General features: G+C 38.3%; 1 protein-coding gene across 1 annotated transcript in view; it reads left to right on the top strand.

Moving 5' to 3' along the window:
* Window positions 1-20,205, top strand: part of ASXL3 (ASXL transcriptional regulator 3) — a 193,268-nt gene that overhangs the window by 172,281 nt on the left and 782 nt on the right. Inside the window, exons 8-11 of the mRNA XM_044658031.1 lie at window positions 2,669-2,765; window positions 3,933-4,038; window positions 10,588-12,538; window positions 17,150-20,205. Of these exons, the coding sequence (XP_044513966.1) occupies window positions 2,669-2,765; window positions 3,933-4,038; window positions 10,588-12,538; window positions 17,150-20,205 (5,210 nt within the window). The remainder of the gene's footprint in view (window positions 1-2,668; window positions 2,766-3,932; window positions 4,039-10,587; window positions 12,539-17,149) is intronic.

The raw sequence follows: 20,205 nt of genomic DNA, 5'->3' as shown, positions 1-20,205 counted from the left end.
TTTAAAAAAAAATAATAAATAATTCTCTTGACCACAGAGAGGTCAAGAAGAGTGAGAATTTAGAAAAGGCCCTTAGATGAGCAATTAAAATCATTGGTAGCTTTGGAGAGAGCAGTTTCAGTTGAATGAAACTAGACTTCAAAGAGTTAAGGAATGAAAGGAAAGGAAGTGGAAGTAACAGTTTTAGACTGACTTTTCAAGTGTAGCCACAAAAGAGAAGAAAGATATAGGACAATAGCTAATGAGCATAGATTACTCATATGAGGATTATTTGAAGGTGGAGGAGTCATGGGCATGTTTGTAAGCAGTAGAGAAGCCATCAATACAGAAAGAAAATCTGAAAATATGTAAATGAGTGGGGATGATAACAGAGGGCAATGTGCTTGCAGAAGACAAAATTGAATGTAGAGAGGTGCTTATCTTGGCAAGAAGGACTACCTCTTAATATGAAAAGGTGGGAAGGGGAGATCATGGAGGAAGGTATCTGAGTGATATGAGACTAGGAAGAGGGGCATGAAAGAGCTTTTGCTAAATGGATCCATTTTTTACAGTGAAGTATGAGGCAGAGTTTTCAAACAAGGGAATAGGAGAGCAGTGGTAAGTTTGAGATGGGGTAAAAAGGTTTTGAAAAAAACAATGATGAGAGGACAATTCTGAGGACTTATGAAAAAGAACACTGTCTCTTCAGAGAGAAAACTGTAAGAGTAGAAATGCAGATGAAAATATGATTTGTTACTTATTTATTTGGGTATATATTTGAGAATTTGGGTTTTATAAGATTATTTGCTTACAAACATAAACATGGAAATATGTTTTATATGATAATACACATATAACCCAGATTGAATTGCTTGTCAGCTCCAGGAGGCAGGGAGGAGAAAAGGGGGAGAGAAAATATGGATCATATGACTTGGAAAACTTGTGGAAATTTGTTATTAAAATTTTTTAAATTAAAAACAAAACTGGTGAGAGAACTTGTATGGCAGGTAAAGAGGTATGAATGTATTGCCTTGCTGCAGTGAGGGTCCAAATGAGATCACATAACACAAATTTGTAATGGATTTAGCATGTTTTAATGAGTTTTCTCCAGCTTTTATATAGTAGCCCCTATGTAGAGAAAAGAAGACATTTTGTTGGGAGAATAATCTAGAGATGAAACTTGGCAGGGCAAGATCTAAGATAAGAGAGGAGACTGAAGAACAATTGGTTCACCACAAGACAAGATGGGGCAAGGAATGGAATAAAGTGTAGCCCATGCAACAGTGATAGTCTACAAAAGAACTGAGGAATGTAGGGATTAGAGATCACAGTGAGGACAAAGAACAAGATTTGGGGTTGCAAGGCAAAGGAAGAGATGAAATGACAAAAAAATTGTGTTCAGATAAAGGATTTTCACATTTCATGAACATAAGAGTGGCCATTTGTGGTTGGTTGCAAGATCTACAAAAGATATGATCCTCTTTGTATGTGACTGAGGTGTATTAGAGAAACAGTTCATGTGAAATAAGTAAATTAAGGGACTGAGAGATTAAGATGTCTAAGGAAGTATTACTATATGAAGAGCATTAATACTAGAGTGTCCTCTGGTATGAGAGCAGTAACTGGGGAAGAGAGAAACTGGAAGCCATATGCTCATTGAGAAAGGAGGTAGGAGAGCATCCTGAAGGTCAGTACATGATAGACCTCAATTGGGCAATTAAAAGGGTTTGTATTAACCTTAAAAGTTACTTAAGAAGAAGTTACTGAGTGATGGTGATAAATGAAGAATACAGAAGTGGTAGAAGGGAGCAAGGAACAATTGTCCCACATAAACCATTGAAGTATAGTTATAAGTGAAAGTGCAAATCAGTGCTGGAAGTATAGACAGAAGCTGTATCATCAGGAAGAAGCCAGATCACGAGTGAAAAAAAAGGTAGATGGAATGAGAAAAGAAAAGGTTTAATATGTTTGTTAATTATTACCTAAGGAGCAGGCATTCCAGAAAGTAAAGAAAGACAGGGAGACCAAAAAACAGGCTAGGCACAGCAATGCAATAATCCAGGACAATTCTGAGGAATTTATGGAAAAGAACACTATCCACATTCAGAGGAAGAACTACAGGAGTAGAAACACAGAAGAAAAAACTGCTTAAACACATGGGTTGATGTGGACATGATTTGGGATGTAGACTCTAAATGACCCACCCCAGTGTAACTATCAATAATATGGAACTAGGTTGTGATCAATGACACATGTGAAAACCTGAGGAAATGTGCGTCGGCTATGGGTGGGGATGGTGGTGGTTGGGGGGGAGGAGAGAGTAAGAACATGAATCATCATGTAACCATAGAAAAATTTTCTAAAAAAAAAAAAATTCAGTCATTTAAAAAAACAAACAATTAAAAAAAAACCAGGCTAGGCAGAGGTCCAGATGTCCCCTGGCAGAGTGCTTATAGAGGAGAGCAGAAAATATATATGTGAAATTTCTTAAGAAGGAAAAAAATGTCAGGTTTTAATACTACCACATTTTAATGCTAGAAATCATTTGTTTTGCTACTTTTCCTTTATCTTCCTTCTATTGGCTAAGCTCCACATTTTCCTTATCTGAAATTTTTAGTTTATTTCTATGTAATCATAATTGAACATCTTTCTGATTATTGTATCTTATTTTTATTGGCTTATTTTCTAGATGGGAAGTGATGGAGTTTTACGCCTCAGTAGTTCTGCCCTAAATAATGAGTTCTTTGCATATGCAGCACAAGGATGGAAACAGCGATTAGCAGAAGGTAAATTTCCATTTTTTTATTATTGTCATTTGATATCAAAGTCTTAAAATCCTACTCTACTGACTCATTATAGCATGGAAATAATTTATTACTTGCCTAGCTTTCTCAAACAACCAGAAAGAGAATCTTTGGCACATTCTTCTTAAATGGAAAAACAGTGATACTGAACTTACTGCTTGTCACTGAAGACCAACCTAGCTAAGTTTTTGATGGTTAATTACCAGGTTGGCCACAGGATGATTAATTTTGAAGGGAAAGAATTAGGAAGCAGCTTATAAAGGTAGTCTAGTGAGGTTGTCACAAAGACACAAATCCCATCTCTTTCACTTCCTGTGTGATCTTTGGCCATTCACATTCTTTGGACCTCAACTTCCTCATCTATAAAGTTAGGGAGTTTAACTAGAGGACCTCTAAATTCCCTTACATCTCTAAATTTGTGATCCTATCATCCTAAGACCATCTATTATGGGATTGCAACCTGTTCAGTAAAGGGGAGTATCCATACCAACATTACACATCTTTGAATCACTGAAGTATCTGACACAACTGTTATCTCCAAAATTATCTGGACTTTGTGTTTTTTCTCACATTTCTTAATTCAGCAAAACTTTTGATATAGAAGTCCTATTCTGTTTTAACAGATGACAAGTGATTTTCCTAATGTTTTCAACCTATGGAAGAGCATTGACTTTGGAATTTTAAAGGTCCTCGATTCAAATCCACCTCGAAATGGTTTGCCTTTGTGACCTTGGGCAAGTAGTTTAACCCCCAAGGACCTCAGTTTCTCCAATTGCAAAATTAAGAAGTGAATCTATTTGCTTCCAACTCTTAAATATTTGATCCTATCTGTCTATTATATAGACTTTTCTGTTGAAGATTATGTGAAGTGGGCCATAAGCTAATCCTCAATCCTTGCCTAAGTGCTAGGGATAAGAAGATTTACCTGTCTTGTTTCATTTTCTGACTCGTGCTTACCCACTGCCTCAAAGTGGGCATCTTAACCTATAGGCCTAGACCAAAAAATCTTTCATCTGACTCCTTTGAGTCAGTGGATTTGAACAAAGACAGCCTAGATTTGAATAGTCTATAATGCTGCTTACTATGTGTGTGACCTTTGAACAGAGTGTAGGAACACTTTTATTCAAAGTGTTAGCATTTGTCTTGTAGGAGAGTTTACGCCAGAAATGCAGTTGCGGATAAGGCAAGAAATTGAAAAGGAAAAGAAAACAGAACCTTGGAAAGAGAAATTCTTTGAAAGGTTTTATGGAGAAAAGTAAGTATTAAAACATTTATTTCATTTCTTTTAGAGGGAAATGTAAATAAAAGTCTTTGCTTTAAATAGCACACTCATGCTATAGCACTCAATAAACCTTTGATAAAAGGCAGACACTTCCTTATATAAGGAATTGTGGGTAAAATTATAGTGGTATGTCAGCATTCCCATTAAAAAAAACTCATTTCCAAGAGTGTATACTTGTCCATAAAAATTTTCTCCCAGTTGAAAATGGCACATGGGATCTTACTATGGGAGTCAGTTTTGATTTTTCTTAACTAATCTTTAAAAATCTATTTCTTCATATTTAAATATTCCATCAATAAACATGTTAGAAGTAAATGTTTCAGGTTTATTTATATTATTATGAATCAAAATTAGATTCTCTTTATTTCTAGAAGTGCTGAGTTTGAACATACACTTTTAGCACTTAAATAAAAACTAAATTAATGCATGTTTATAGAAAAGTTCTGCTGCAAAAATAATGTTACTATTTTTGATGGGACTAAATTCTCTCCTGCTTATTTTTATATATATACATATATGTACTCATCCTAATTGTCATTTTGTGTGACTTAATAGTATTCCATCACAACCATATATTACAACTTGTTCAGCCATTCCCCAGTTAGTTGATAGACATTCCCTCATTTTCCAATTCTTTGCCTCTACAAAAAGAGCTGCTTAACATATATTTGTACAGGTAGGTCCTTTTCCCCTGTCCCTCTTCTCTTTGTGATACAGACCTAGTAGTGATATTGCTACATCACAATTTTATAGCCCTTTGGACTTAGTTTCAAATTGTTCTCCAGAATAGTTTGATCAGATCACAACTCCACCAACAGTACATTAGTGTCCCAGTTTTCCCACATCCCCTCCAACAGTTATCATTGTCATATTTGGTCATATTAGCCAATCTGATAGGTATGAAGTGGTATCTCTAAGTTGTTTTAATTTGCATTTCTCTAAACAATAGCGATTTGGAATATTCATATGATTGTAGATAGTTGACTGAGAACTACCTGTTCATATCCTTTGACTATCTATCAATTGGAAACCGCTTTGTATTCATATAAATTTGACTCAGTTTTCTTTATTTTGAGAAATAATTTTTGAGAAATTGTCAGAGACAAATAAAATGTTTTGCTAATTTGTTGTTTCTCTTCTAATCTTTGTTGCATTGGTATTACTTATATATAAAAACTTTAATGTAATCAAAATTAGCCATTTCATTTTTTATAATGTTCTCTATGTCTGGTTTGGTCATAAATTCTTCCCTTATCCATAAGTCTTGACAGGTCAACTATTCTAATTCTAATCTCCTAATTTGTTTATGGTATCACCCTTTTTTCTAGATCAAGGACCCATTTTGACTTTATCTTGGTATATAGTATGAGATGTTGTTCTGTGCCCATTTTCTACAATACTATTTTCTAGTTTTTCTGACAGTATTTGTAAAATAGTGAGTTCTCCCCTCAATATATTGCATCTTTCACTATTCTTTTTGAGGATGCCATCATACTTCTAGTCACCCAGGCTGACAGTCTCACTCTTTCTCAGCCTCCATTTAAAATCTGTTGCCAAGTCCTCTTTTCTATCTTCAGAGTAACATCTTTCTAATTTCATAACATCTGTTTTGTCCTCATCTTTCCTCTGACACTGCTACTAACATCCCGATGTACATGCTCATCACCTTAGACTTAAACTATTGAAGTAACCTGCTGGTTGGTCTCTGTACAAAGTTTCTTCTCACTCCAGTCCCTTCAAGCATCCAACTGATCTTCCTAAAGGAAAATCTGATCAGATCATCATCCTCTTCATTATGGTAGGTGACTCCCTTCAGTATCTAGGATCCGAGATAAAATCATCTGGCTTTTAAAGGCCATCATAACCTAGCCCTTTCCTATCTTTCTGTTTTCGTAGACCTTCTCCCCATGCTCACTCATCCAGTGACACTTATCTCTTTCCCATTCCTACTGCAGTGGCCTGCTGATTGATCTCACTGCCTCTAGTCTCTCCTTACTATGGTCTATCCTCCATGTAGATGTCAAGTTGATCTTTTTAAAGCACATCTATAACCATGTCATGATTCAGCCCTCATTTAATAAACGCCAGTGGCTCTCTCTCAATTAGAAAATCCTCTGACATTCAAAGCCCTTCATAACCTGTCTGCTTTCTATCTTTCCCATCTTCTCACACCATATTTACCCTGTGATTTTTTGACACTGGCCTCCTTGTGGTTCCTTGAACAAGACCAAGACACTCTGTTTTGTTTCTAGAACAGAAGACTAACCTGCTCTTTAAGAAGATGCTTCATCTCCCTATGCCTAGTATTTTCACAGGCCATCCTTCATCCTTAAAATCCTCTTTCTCTTTAACTCCCTCCATGTCCTGCCCTGCTTGGTTTCCTTTAAGTCTCAGTTGAAATCTCATCTTATACAAGGAGGCTTTCATTATCCCACTTAATTCTGGTGCCTGCCCTCCACTGATTAAATCCAGTTTATCCTATACATATCTTCTTTGTGCATGGTGGTTTCTTATTGTTTCTTCATTTAGAACAGGAGCTCCTTGAAATCAGAGACTGGATTTTTTGTTTTGTTTTGTTGCATTTCTTTGTATCTCTACTATTTAAGACACTTCCTTGCATACAATAACCACTTAATAAATGTTTCTTAACTAGACCACCTTTGCTCACAATCTCGCAAAAATTCTTCCGTAATCATATCCTCCTAGGATATGTCACCCTGGATTTGCTATTTGATTCTTTAAAATTTTTATTTTCTTTTATTCTGAACTCAAAAAAAAATAAAAAAGAGCAACTCTTGTTAAACAAGACAGAGGGGGAAAAAAAAGGAATGCACATGGAATTCTAAATATACACTGTGGACAAGTAGCTCTTCTTTTTAAGTATATAACAAATCCAAAAGAATTTTCAAAACTATCCTGTTTATTTGTGCTTCTTTCTGGATTTCCTTCTATTCACTGTCTAAAATGCTTCAATGACTCTCCTACTTTTTTCTTTTTGTATCACCCTATACTTAATCCTCTCCCCTTTTTGCTTACTCCTTTCCCCAGCTGAAGAAAAGAAAAACAAAACCCTCATAACAAACATTCATAGTCAAGCAAAATAAAATCCCATATTGGCCTTGTCCAGAACTCTATGTATTGTTCTGCATCTTGAGTCTATCACTACCCTTTTAGGAGGTAGGTAGACTGATTCATTATTGGTCTTCTGGAATTGTAGTTGGTCCCTGCATTCTACTTCAGTTCTTCAGTTGAGTGTTTTTTTCAGTATTTGTGTTTTAAATTGTTTTCCTGGTTCTTTTTTTTTTTAACTGTATCAGTATATAGAAGTTTCTTGAATCATTCAATTCTAATAGCATACTAATATTCCACTTGTTCATATCCATAATTTGTTTCGCCATTCTTTAGTTCTCAGGCATTCCCTTAGTTTCTGATTCTTTGTCATTACAAAAAAAACTTTTAAACCCTGCTACAAATATTTTTGTATGTATGGTATTTTATATTCTTTCTTTGATCTCTTCAGACTATGTGACCTATTTATTTTAACTCATGAAGGTCACATAGGTGTTCTCACTATCTTGCTATTAATTGTGAGTCTCAACTCCCTAAATAACCATTTTCATTCTAGCCTTTGCAATTCAAAAATTATCAATCCTCTTTGACAGAAAAGAGGAGCCAAGAAATCAATAAACTAAATAAATTAATATATTAATAATAATAAATTAAGCACCTGCTGTGTTCCAGGTACTGTGCTAAGTATTGGGGTTATAGAGAAAGGCCTAAAACTAACCCTGCTTCCAAACATTTCAGGATGTCTGCCTTCTCTCCTTGGTCCATGATAACATTGTCTCCTCCTCTAATGATCTTTTAGCTTTCTCTTTTCTTCAGTTTAGCTTTTTTTTTTTTCCAGTTTAGCTTTTTTTTTTTTAATCCAATATTTTCAATGTCTTTAGCACCTCATTTCATTCATTCAGAGAGGGTTTGGTGTGGGAAGGAGACCTTAAATGTTTTTATTATGAAAAATCCCCTATTATTTCTTGCCTCTGAACTTCTTCTTATCTATGTCCTCTTTCTATTCCTGTGATTTCTGGTTCCTCAATGGTACTCTTTTTTCTTTTTTCAGGCACCATTAATCTTTGTCCAGGTGCCCTTGGCTATGTCCCCCTGCTTTCAATGTATCTTAATATTCAGTGCCGTTGACCCAATCCTTTCACTTCTCTTCTCTCTCGTTTCTAACCTGTCCTCTTCCTTTGGGTTCTATCTTTTCTGAGCCATATTCTAGGCATGAAGTGCCTTCCCTACATTATCACTTCCAGTTCACTTCACTTCTTAAATTAATTAGTGCATTGGTATGTTGAAGTTTGAAGCCTTGCATTTTATTGCTGTCTGATCTCCTATGGATTTTTGGAAATTTAAAATCCTATTCTTTTCCCTTTGTGAGTTATAGCTTCATGGTTTCAAGTCTTCTCACCAGCCTGATCTCCTTCCAGTATAGCTATATCCTTTTTAAATTGTAGTGCTCTGAACTTACTAGAGTACTTCAGATGTAGTCTAATCTAAGCAGAATATAGTAGAACTATTGCCTCGCTTTATATACTATCTGATCTAATATTACATAGTTACAGCAATCCTATTTATTTTATTCTTAAGTGTGTGTAGTTCCCTGAATCCTTTTACCTCTCCCTCCTTTCTTAGTCCCAAGGAATAATGATCTTGATGTGGTCTGTTCTTAGATTCTCTTTACACATATTCCACTCTAAATTTGTACTCTAATCAGTTATTTTTCACCTGCTATGAAGCATGTAAGCCAATATATGAATTTGTTTAAATCCATCTTTAGGGAAAGGTGAGAAAGTAAAGGCTGATGTTCAAAAGCTTGTCTTGGACTTTGCCTTTTGTAGGCAAAGCCTTTTGATTTACCCCCTAGCCTTATTAATTTAAGTAGGTAGATAAATGATCTGAGGTCCAAATCTGTTTAATTATATTAAAGTGATTTAGGTGAATACTTTTTAGATAAAAGATGAAAGTTTTTATTCATCCAATTTTTTTCATTCCTGGGTGTTATTATGGCTAAAATATACCTTCTCTGTGACCTTTTTTGGGGTGTCCTCTGTTTGGCTTCTATTCTTCTCCTTATTCTTTACTCAATAATTTAACTTCAGTTCATAGAAAATATTCCTGTGACATCTAATACTACTAGAATTTAACCACATATTCATCAAAAAAGTATCTTGTATAATTTGCAGTCCTTGACAGAAATATTGAACTACTCTAAGCACAGACTGTTATTTATTGTACCACTTTTGTCATTATAAATATAACAAAGCTAAGTCACAGCCTAGTAGATTACTTTTTAAGGGGTGTGGAGGGAACATAGGCAACTTTAGTCAGTTTGTATTCACACTTTTGCAGCTTAATTTTTTTCTTTTAACTTCTATTACAGAATCATGTTTTGAATCTTGCATAACATCTACTAAGGAGCAGTGCAAAATTTTCTGTTGTCACATTCACTTTGTATCTTCTAATATAGCCCAAAGAAGTAGATTATATTTCTGTTGCCTTTTCCCCTTTTGATAGCTTGTGATTTGCTGTTATTTGTACCCATTCTCACATTTACTTAGTTTTTCTGGCACTTTGAGACAGGTGATTATAAACATATTAGATTATTTAGTGTAAAGTACTGAAATTACTCCCCTTAATTTTGGCACTCATTATATAATGACACCTTCCTTGCTGTGACAGTAAAAAAAAAAAAAGAAAGAAAGAAAACTTGATGTTTAAAAAACCTGATGTTAGCAATGATTATGAAAAAGGATACATGGCAAGTTTTAATCCACATTATTAATAAATTTTTATTGGCAATATTACAATCCCTTCATGATAGAGTGAATAAAAAGCTAGCCTTAGAATGAGGAAAACTTTGGTTCATGTGTGCCTTTGGCACTAACTGACCGTGTGCCCCTGGGCAAGATACTTACCCTTAGTGCCTCAGGTAATTTTTTTAGACTTAGTTGCAAAGCAGATGAAGATACAAATTGATAAAATGTCTTCATCAAGAGTTCCTTCTATAAGGGAATTAGTAGATCCATATTTCCAGGCTAAGTTAGATGGAGAAAGGGAGGAGGTGTAGGCAAGGGGACAGGAAAAAAGAGGATAAATAGATTAGATACCTAGATGACAGACAGATGATAGATAGATGGATGGATGGATTGATTGATTTGGGTATGCCTTGTCTGTTCAGAGTACCATAGGAAGGATACAGTGATGAATCAGAATCTATGCCTTTAAAATGCTTGTAATCTTTGGGTATCTACATTCTTAAACCAGAAATATAGTTTAATTTTGGTCACAGTTTTAAAAACAAATGGGAAAACTGAGTTACTTTAAACTAGGCCAAACAAATTAAGTATTTACTTAACATATATAGATTCAAATTTGTCAAATAAGGTATCTGTGAATAAACCATTTGACATCATTAATTCTCTATAATTGAATAGTAACTTAATGTCTATAATTTCTACTCAGGCTGGGCATGTCAAGAGAAGAATCAATGAAGCTCACTTCAGTTGAAAACAGTGATGGTGATGAAAATACTTCCTTATGTGGGTCTTCATGTTTGCCTGGTCCTTCTACACCATCATCCTTTGAAGAGCACCTGCCCAAAAGCACAAAAATCCCACCTTCTCCAGAAACTGATTTCTGTGCTTCCATGGAACAGGTCCCAATTAAGAATATCATGACTGAATCTGAGTCAGAGGATATCTTGATCCCTGAAGAATCTGTGATTCAAGAAGAAGTTGCAGAAGAGGTAGAAACCACTATCTGTGAATGCCAGGATGAAAATCTCAAGTCAGAACCAGAGTTTTCAGAAGAAGCTGGGAGCCCCCCAATTCCAGGTGAAGAGGCAGAATTAGTGCCTGTTGAAGAAAATGTAGAAGCCTGTGTCGTGATGAATGAAATCTTAGATACGTTGCCTCATATTGAAATTAAAGTAGAAGAGAAATTGGAATGCCCTCAGGAAGAAATGGCTGTTGTTATTGATCAGTTAGATGACTGTGAATCCCCAGTCCCTTCTTCTTCCTCAGTGAATTCTGTAGGTGATATAGCAGAAAAGGAACCAGAGCTTGCAAAGGAGCCCAATATCCCAGAAACACAAGGAATTCCTCCTGCCACAGAAGAACTGTTTCCAGCTGAAGGCATTGCTGTGGATATGGAACTCCAGAGTGATCCTGATGAACAGCTTTCTGAAAATGCTTGTGTCTCTGAAACATCCTTCTCTTCAGAAAGCCCAGAGGGAGCATCCACTAGTCTGACATCCCCAGGTGGGGAAACACAGTCCACTTCAGAAGAGCCCTGTACTCCAGCATCCCTCGAAATAACCTTTTGTTCTGAGGTGTCCAGCACTGAAAACACTGACACAGACAGTAATAGAAAGCCTCCTCCTGATGAAAATCTTCATGCATCTTTGATGTCAGAGATATCGCCAATGTCCACTTCTCCTGGAACATCAGAAACATCCCTCATGTCCAATTTACCTTTGACATCAGAAGCCTCCCCAGTATCTAACTTGCCTTTAACGTCAGAAACATCACCAATGTCTGATTTGCCTTTAACATCAGAAACTTCTTCAGTGTCTTCAGTGCTTCTGACATCAGAGACTTCACTTGTAACTAGTTTACCTGTTCCTTCAGAAACATCTCCAGTTTCCAGTTCTTCCATGAGTGAGAGGCTCATCCATCAGCCAAGAAAGTCACCTTCCATGTCTGAAGAGCCACTCTCTCCTCTCAAAGATGAAAATTCTACCCTTTCTCAACCTGTGGGAGAGAGCATTATTACACATCAGACGATGCATCAGGGCACACCTGAAACTATCAAAATGGATCCACCTCCTGTTGCTCCTGAAACTTCTATAGCTGAGGATGCCCACAGTAAAAACCTGAATCAGCAGCCATGTCCATCTCCTGCAGAAACAGAGCAGTCTGGTGTTGCATCTGTTTCAGAACTCTCTCCTCCAGAAGGGACAAAAGGTAAAAGTCATAATGTCCAGCCAAGAACTGAAAAGAAAGGTACATCCTCACCATCCGAGGGATCTCTTTCATCTGAAGGCATCGTGGGTAAGAACAGTGAGCTTCCTCCAGCTAAGTCACATGATAAACAGTATACCTCATTAGATAAAGCTTCATTTTCTGAAGGATCTCGAAGTAAAACACACAAGCAGGGGAACACACAGACTCGATTGGAGAGTTCACATTCCTCTAAATCCTCAGAACCTGCCAAGTCACCTGAAGGGATAAGAAATGAAAATAGGGAACCAGAGATCTCAAAGAGGAAAACTGTAGAACAGCACAGTTTTGGAATCTGTAAGGAGAAGAGAGCTAGAATAGAAGATGATCAGACAGCACGTAGTGCTTCAGCTTCCAGCCCGATTGAAAAAGAGCAGCCTCCACGAGAGGAGCCCAGGGTACCACCTCTCAAGGTATGGTATTAGAGAATTTAGAATCATTTAAAGGGAAAAAGAAGTGGGGCATTGTTCCAGACTATTTCTGGATTTATCCATAGACAGCTCTCCAAATCTTAAATTCAGTTACTTCACTTTATAGAATATATTCAACAACCTAATAATACCTTAGCACAATTCTGTTATCAGGTCTGAGGCTGTTTTCTTTAGGGCTGAATAATATAGGCCATGAGAGGGACAGATAGGCAGAGGGGGAGACAGAAATGAGAAGAGAGAAAGAATGTATATGTGAGTGAGTGAGTGAGTGATGGAGCTTCTATGTATCTAAATGCCTCCTTCACTGGGTGACAACAAGATGGAATAATGGTCACCCACAAAATGGAGTTGATTTGGTGTGGGAATCAAGAGAACTAATTAGAATCTATCTCATGAATGCTGACTCCATCTTCTACTGCCACAAATATTCTCCTCCATCTTGTTTTTCTGCAGATCATAAGAAACTATATGGTATAAGCCATCTATTGTTTCATAAATAAAGGTGAATGCAGTCAATCAACATCTCTCAGTTCTGGGAAAAGAAGAGACCCCTAAACCTTCTTATCCCTCTCCCAACTCAAAAAGCCCCATATCTTTTCCCCAATTAGAAATCAGATTACCCAAATTAGTAGCCTTGTTATTATTTTCTTATAATTAGTTGGTTTTACTTGATTAATTGTATTTAATACCTAAGCATCTCTAACTCCATATTCAGGGTCTTTGGACTGTCTGTGGATTCCAAGTGACCCATTTATATTGCTGGTTTTGCTAAAAAGCGTATAGCTCAGATTGTTTCCTCAGTTATTATTAATAATTAACAATCACTATAAGTAGATGGTAGCCTTTGACTACATTTCACAATCACACAAAAAGTATTTTCCTTATATTGGATTATTTCCTTTCTTCTTTATAAACATGGTAAATGGTTAATGTATGAAGATCTTTGTTTCATGGCTCCCTCTTCTCAGTAAATGTTGATGATTGTAAGATTGTATTCAGGGAGTCATTAGACAAGAGATTTATTATTGCAGTTTCACAACTCTCTAGTTTTATGATTTAGGGCAAATCTTCAGTGTCCCACTTGACCTGGAATAAGAAAGTTCTGATTTCAAATTTGGCCTTCATTCTCTGAATAGTTATGTGATCTTAGGCAAATCACTTCTGTTCACCTCAGTTTCCTCAACCATAAAATGGGGGAAATAACAGTACCTACCTCCTAGGGCTATTGTGAGGATTAAATGAAATAAAATTTGTTTGCAAACCTTCATAAATACTATAGTAGTGGTAGTAGTAATAAGGCTTCAGAAGTCAACTTTTAATCCATAGATAATGCTATGAAAAACTTTGAACAACTTGAGTATTGAGAGTTAGTATAGGGGCAGCTGGGTAGCTCAGTAGATTGAGAGTCATGCCTAGAGACAGGAGGTCCTAGGTTCAAATCCGGCCTCAGACACTTCCCAGCTGTGTGACCCTGGGCACGTCACTTGAACCCCCATTGCCCACCCTTACCACTCTTCCACCTAGGAAGTTAAGGGTTTAAAAAAAAGAGAGAGTTAGTATAGACATAGAAAAATTATCCCTAAGTTTTCATTTTTCTGATTTAAATCAAGTTTATGATAACACTTTCTCATGTAGGTTTTGGCTTTCAAATAACAAAATTTTATTGAACATAAGTTTTACATAAGTAAACCAAAAGAGACATTATCAGAATGGATGGATCATTCAGAAAAAAGCAACCTGGATAGTGAAGGAATGTAAAAACATGTCAGTAGAAATATTGGGAGAAAGGAAAATGAGAGTTTGGGATTGGGGAAATAGGGAACCAGCATTGATAGTAGACTTCCATTTATGTAATTGAGTATATGTTGAAGAAGAAAACATTTAGAGAATAGAGCTGGGATAAACATGTAGGCATGTCAAGATAGTAGATTCTAATTTTAATAGTTTGGCTACCTAAAATGGAGTAAGCTTCCTTATTCTTTAGTGAACTCCCATCATTGGAAGTGTATAAGCCAAAGCTAGATAATCATTCATTTACTTTATTAATTTTCTACAACATAAAGTACATTCTACCAGACTGATAGACCACCTGCCAGAGATGTTATCAAGAGGATTCTTGAATAAAAGTTAGATTAGGTGATCTCTTAAGATCCCTTTCAGCTCTGTGATTCTATGAGCTTACATTAACATAAGGGACTAATTTTGAAGAAAATATTTTTAATTAATCAAAATTCTATATGTTACATTTTGCTCTTATTCACTGCTTTTCATCTAAGACCATCAATCTTAATAAACGAATTTTACTGAATGAGTGGATAAACAAATGCCTTCCCCAATGTCAGTAGGGGACTGCTCAAGTCACAGGAATAGATCATGTTTGCATGTTTTAGTTTTAAGACACTTTAGTTTTTTTCTGTTGCAAAGATATTATAATGAAGTCTTTATCGTATGATGCAATCTGAACAGATTGCCACATATTGGTATGTGGCATATACCACATATTGATAATGAACGAGATGAATACTATCCATGTGATGATCTATTTGTATTCCTGTGTTTCTACTCATACTTTTTACAGAAAGCACATAAATTGAATTTCCAGCTGATTTTTCAGGTCTTGGCTGGTTGATCCTTTGATTTAGTAAACAACTTCTCATCAATTGTACACTATTTCAATCATATTAAGAGCATTTAAACACTTACACTTTTGATTTCTGAAGAATTGAACATAAAACATGTAAAAGATGAATTATGTACTATAAGCCTTATTATAAGGTTTATTTTCAATATTTTAAAAGTATTAGATTAATTTTCATTTTAGTTTTTTTCCCTTTATGACTATACTCTAAAGTGTTGCAACAAATCTAAGGTGTTACAGGATATCTACATATATACAAGACTAGTAAATAAAACAACACATTAAACATTTTTTTTGCTAGTCAACAAACATTTATTAACGCTTACTATGTACTCTGACACTGAGCTAAACACTAAGGATACAAATATAAGCATAAACAAAGGCAGTATTTACCTTCCCTTAAGAGGAAAGACATGACATTAAAGGCAGCTAAAAAGGACAGAAGGCAAAAGACAAACATACCTGGCACAGGGATACAGGAATTCTGGCACTTAGATTGGAGGGGGAATGAGAGCCATGGCTGCCTGAAGTGATTTAAATGGAGGTTCTAGGAAGAAATGGTCTAATAAGAAGGAGATGGCTATTTTAGTTGGTTTGACTTCCATCTTTTTTTATGTTTATCTAGTTTTATTTTCCAATTTTTTCTAGTTGGATAAACTAAAGGAAGAGTTTAGAACAGTTTCAAAGGGTCTGAGATGTGATATAATCCATCTAATCACAGGAAAGATGGGTAAAAAGCTGGGGTTACCTTGAATAAAAGAAATAAAGTGATTTGGTATGAGTTGAATATTTAGGATATTATCTATTGCAAAAAGAAAAAGGAAAACTGTTTGAGATGTTTTGTCCTAAATCATAACTTTTCTGCCTGCCCATAATAAAGTCTTAGAGTAGTGATCCATTGTATTGGGGAAGCATAAGGCATTTTCCGTAACAGAAATTCCATAAAACTCATAAGGCTCAGTTATTGGTATAGTGGAAGAACACACTGGGTTTAGAGTCAGAGGACCTAGGTTAGAATTTCAGCTCTTCTGTTTATTGCTTTGGTTAAAAAATTTTACTTGAACCTTAGTTTTCTCAATTGTATATCTGTGGAGTTTGTAGAGTTTGAATTATGTGGTCTTTCTGCCTATTTTCTCAGTTGACACTCATGGCCAACCTATGAAATAGGTACTATAGGTCTCATGGCCCCTTTCAATAAGGAAGAGTATACAACTTTCCTATAGGCTAGATTCAAACTCACGTCTTCCTAATTCCAAGAGTGACACTTATCTCCTCCCTGAACCTTAAACATGATAACCCTTTATATGTATTCTCCTTTTTTTAATCTTCATAGAAGCTTTGTAAGATAAGTAAGTCACCCTGCTATCCCCATTGTACAGTTAAGGGCACTGAGATAGGTTAAAAGGCTCATCCCATGATACATATCATTAGTGACAGAACGAGGGCTGAAAACTTTCTCCTGACTCTCAGGTCATTTTTTCTGTTTTAAAATAAACCACATAAGAATAGGCAAATCTCAGTTATCTAGGAAGTTAGTTCTTAATTCCTAGAAAGCAAGGTCACTTATAAACTAAAGATCCCTGAGGAGTTTAAGCTAACCATACGATCAGTTTTCTAAATGGTTGTTTTTTTCTAGTTGTTTTCCTGTGTTAATATAAATACTTGCTTTATTTCAAGTGAGCTCAGTTCTTGGTTAAGTAGATTAAAAGCAGGCAGAGAATGCCTGATGAATGGTGGCAGATGACTATATCATTTTCATATTTGTGCTGAGCTGAATCAGCCTGTCTTTTTGCCCTACGGCTTGGCCATCACAAGGATTTAGTTATATCTTATTCTGCTGGAAAAGAAAATTTGATGAGAATGCAACGTGTCCTTCGCTATGCAAAAGCCAAGTAAGTATATTTGCTGTGGTAGAAAAATAATATTTCTTTCTTCTCCCTTTTTTATTTCTTCAGATCCAGCTATCAAAAATCGGGCCACCTTTCATTATCAAGAGCCAGCCAGTCTCTAAGCCAGAGTCTAGAGCATCCCCGAGCACCTCAGTTAGTGGAGGGAGGAACACAGGTGCCAGAACCCTTGCAGATATAAAGGCAAGAGCCCAGCAAGCTCGAGCTCAGAGAGAGGCTGCCGCAGCAGCAGCAGTAGCTGCTGCAGCAAGCATAGTCTCAGGGGCTATGGGAAGTCCATGCGAAGGTGGGAAGACCAGGACCCTGGCGCACATCAAAGAACAAACAAAGGCCAAGCTCTTTGCAAAGCACCAAGCCAGAGCACACTTACTCCAGACAAATAAAGAAGCCAGGTTGCCACAGCTTAGCTCAAAGGATGGGCCTCCGGCTCTGGAAGTCTCAGCTACTCCTGATGCAAAGATGGAAGGTTCAACTGGTGTCATTATAGTGAATCCAAATTGCAGGTCTCCTAGCAACAAGTCTGTTCCCCTCCGGGAGGCTACCACTTTACTGCAGCCAGCACTTAATCCTGCTAAGCTACCAGAAACTGCTCCTGACATATCTCTTCACAGTTCTGATGAAAATATACCCATGTCACATTTGTCTGAGAAAGTTATTTCATCTACCTCTTCTGAAAATAGTGGTATGCCCATGCTTTTTAATAAAAATTCTGTCCCTGTGTCTGTTTGCAACACTGCCATGTCAGGAACAATTAAAGAACTTCCCTTTGCAAGTTCTGTTGATAAATCCTCTCTTTTAATGTCTGTTGACAGTGCAAATACTGCAGGCTCTGCTTGTAATTTGAGTATGTTAAAAACCATCCAGGGAGCCGATACGACATGTGTAGCCATTGTACCAAAATGTATTGATAATACTCCCATTCCAACTTCCACAGAGGGTTCAGTCTTACCAAACTCTGTTGATGATAAAAGGTTGCCAATAGCAAGCAACAGTGCTACTAATAATTTAGTCTCCAGTCAATATACCACTGTGCCATCTCCCTCCATTGGAAATAATTTGCCAAATCATGCCCCTCCCAGCTCTGTCCTGATTCCCCCAGTGGGAGCCAACAGCAGATTTCCTTCTGAGAAGATAGCCATGCCTGGGTGCGATGAGCAAGCCAGCATGTCTGTGAGCACCACTGTGAGAGCAGCTCTGAGCTGCGGTGATCGAGTTGCGGTCACAGACTCTTCAGCTAAATGCCCACCTATTGCTATGTTTACTGGAAACATGCTAACAATAAGCTCTTTTGACAGCCCTCCCAAGCTAGGTCCTGAAAGCTTGGAAAAAAGCACAGGTGTCAGAAGCAGGACGGATCACTCCAGCAAACCTCCACATCCCACCGGAGGCTACGCACCAGCAGCGGCGAACAGATCGATTCCCTGTAAAGTCATTGTCGATCACAGTGCCACACTGAGCTCCGGCTTATCACTCACCGTTTCCATCGAAAGTGCAGAAACCGGCCTGGACATGCAGAGCAGGCCAGCCAGGACGGAAACGGCCTTGCCGAACGTGGCATGCCCTCAAGTCTCTGTCATCAACAGGCCTGAGCCGGTGAGCGGTGAAAACGTGGAACACGGTCTGGGCTTCATCGCCACGCCACCCTCAAGGCAAGACAGCAAACCGCTGACTCCCTCTTGCACCCATCTCCGAGAATTGTCTCTCGCTTCTCCTGATAAAGGAGGTGAGGGGAGCGCCCCTAGTCACGCCTTTGCTGAGCCCTGTCCCGGCCCCTCTGCTTTCAAAAGTGAACCCGACACTACCTGTAGCAATCAGTATAATACGGGTAACCTGATCTGCTGGAACAGCGAAGATGTGATGAGTACGGAACCTCCCGCACCCAGCCACTCGACCACTACGCAGAAACACAAGGAGTACCTGGAGCAGAATTGCCCCAAAACGATCAAAACGGAGCATTCCAGCTATGCCCACGTCTCCGAGTTGCATCCGAGGAACCTTATGGCAAAAATGACTCTTCCTGTGAAGTCAGAAGCCCCCGAAGTGGACAAGTGCTTTAGAATGGACACTGAAGATTTCCCCGTACCAGAAATGCCTCCCCAGGCGGAGGGAGCCACCCCGAGTATACAGCAGACCCCAAACTCCAAGACATCCGTCTCTAGTTCCGTGGAAGAGACTCTGTCATTGGCCCCAGAATCAATCAAGAGAGTACCGGCGGGGGGGAGCTCGAGCTGTCGTCTGTCCTCTGTAGAAGCCAACAATCCCCTTGTGACACAGTTACTACAAGGCAACCTGCCTTTAGAAAAGGCTCTGCCGCAGCCCCGATTAGGAGCCAAGCTAGAGATTCACCGGCTTCCCTTGCCTCTGCCGGCTCCCTCCGGGTGCAAAACGGCCTCTGAGAGGAATATTGTTGAAACTCCCGCTAGCTCTCCAAACCCAGATGGTAAGGGCTACTTGGCAGGGACCCTGGTGCCGCTGCAAATCAGAAAGCGAGAAAACCACCCGAAAAAGAGAATGGCCAGGACTGTGGGGGGGGAACACGCCCAAGTGAAATGTGAGCCGGGAAAGCTGCTCATGGACACAGATGTGAAAGTGGCGCCGTGTGTCATCAACTCCAACATGAATCCGTTGGGGCACGGCCAGCCTTTTAAGCAAGAGTGGATGAGCAAACACCCCGTCCCGAGCAGGATCGCTCACAGCCCCGAGATCAAGCAGCAGAAGAGGCTGCTCCCCTCCTGCAGCTTCCAGCAGAATCTCTTCCACGTGGACAAGAACGGCAGCTTTCACCCGGACGCCAGTACCTCACTCCGACAGCAGTTCTACCAAATGCCCATGGCCGCACGGGGCCCCATCCCTTCGGCCGCTCTGTTGCAGGCCTCTTCCAAGGCCGCAGCCGGCTGCCATGCGTTTGCCTTCAACAGGCACCTGGAACAGAAGGCCTTGGGAGAGGTGGGAATGGCCACAAGCTCTCACCAGTTGAGGCTGGCCAGTGTGTTATCTCCCAGTATCCCCATGAAGGAGGGCGATGACATAGGCAGCGCTGCCCATGCCATCCAGAATAAAGCCTTGGTCCATCCCCCAGCCCCTCCACCCTTGCCCCCACCCCC

This window comes from Gracilinanus agilis, chromosome 1 (assembly GCF_016433145.1).
Source record: "Gracilinanus agilis isolate LMUSP501 chromosome 1, AgileGrace, whole genome shotgun sequence".
NCBI classification, from domain to species: Eukaryota; Metazoa; Chordata; class Mammalia; order Didelphimorphia; family Didelphidae; genus Gracilinanus; species Gracilinanus agilis.
The sequence above is the reverse complement of the archived record's forward strand: the minus strand, read 5'-3'. Positions and strand labels throughout refer to the sequence as shown.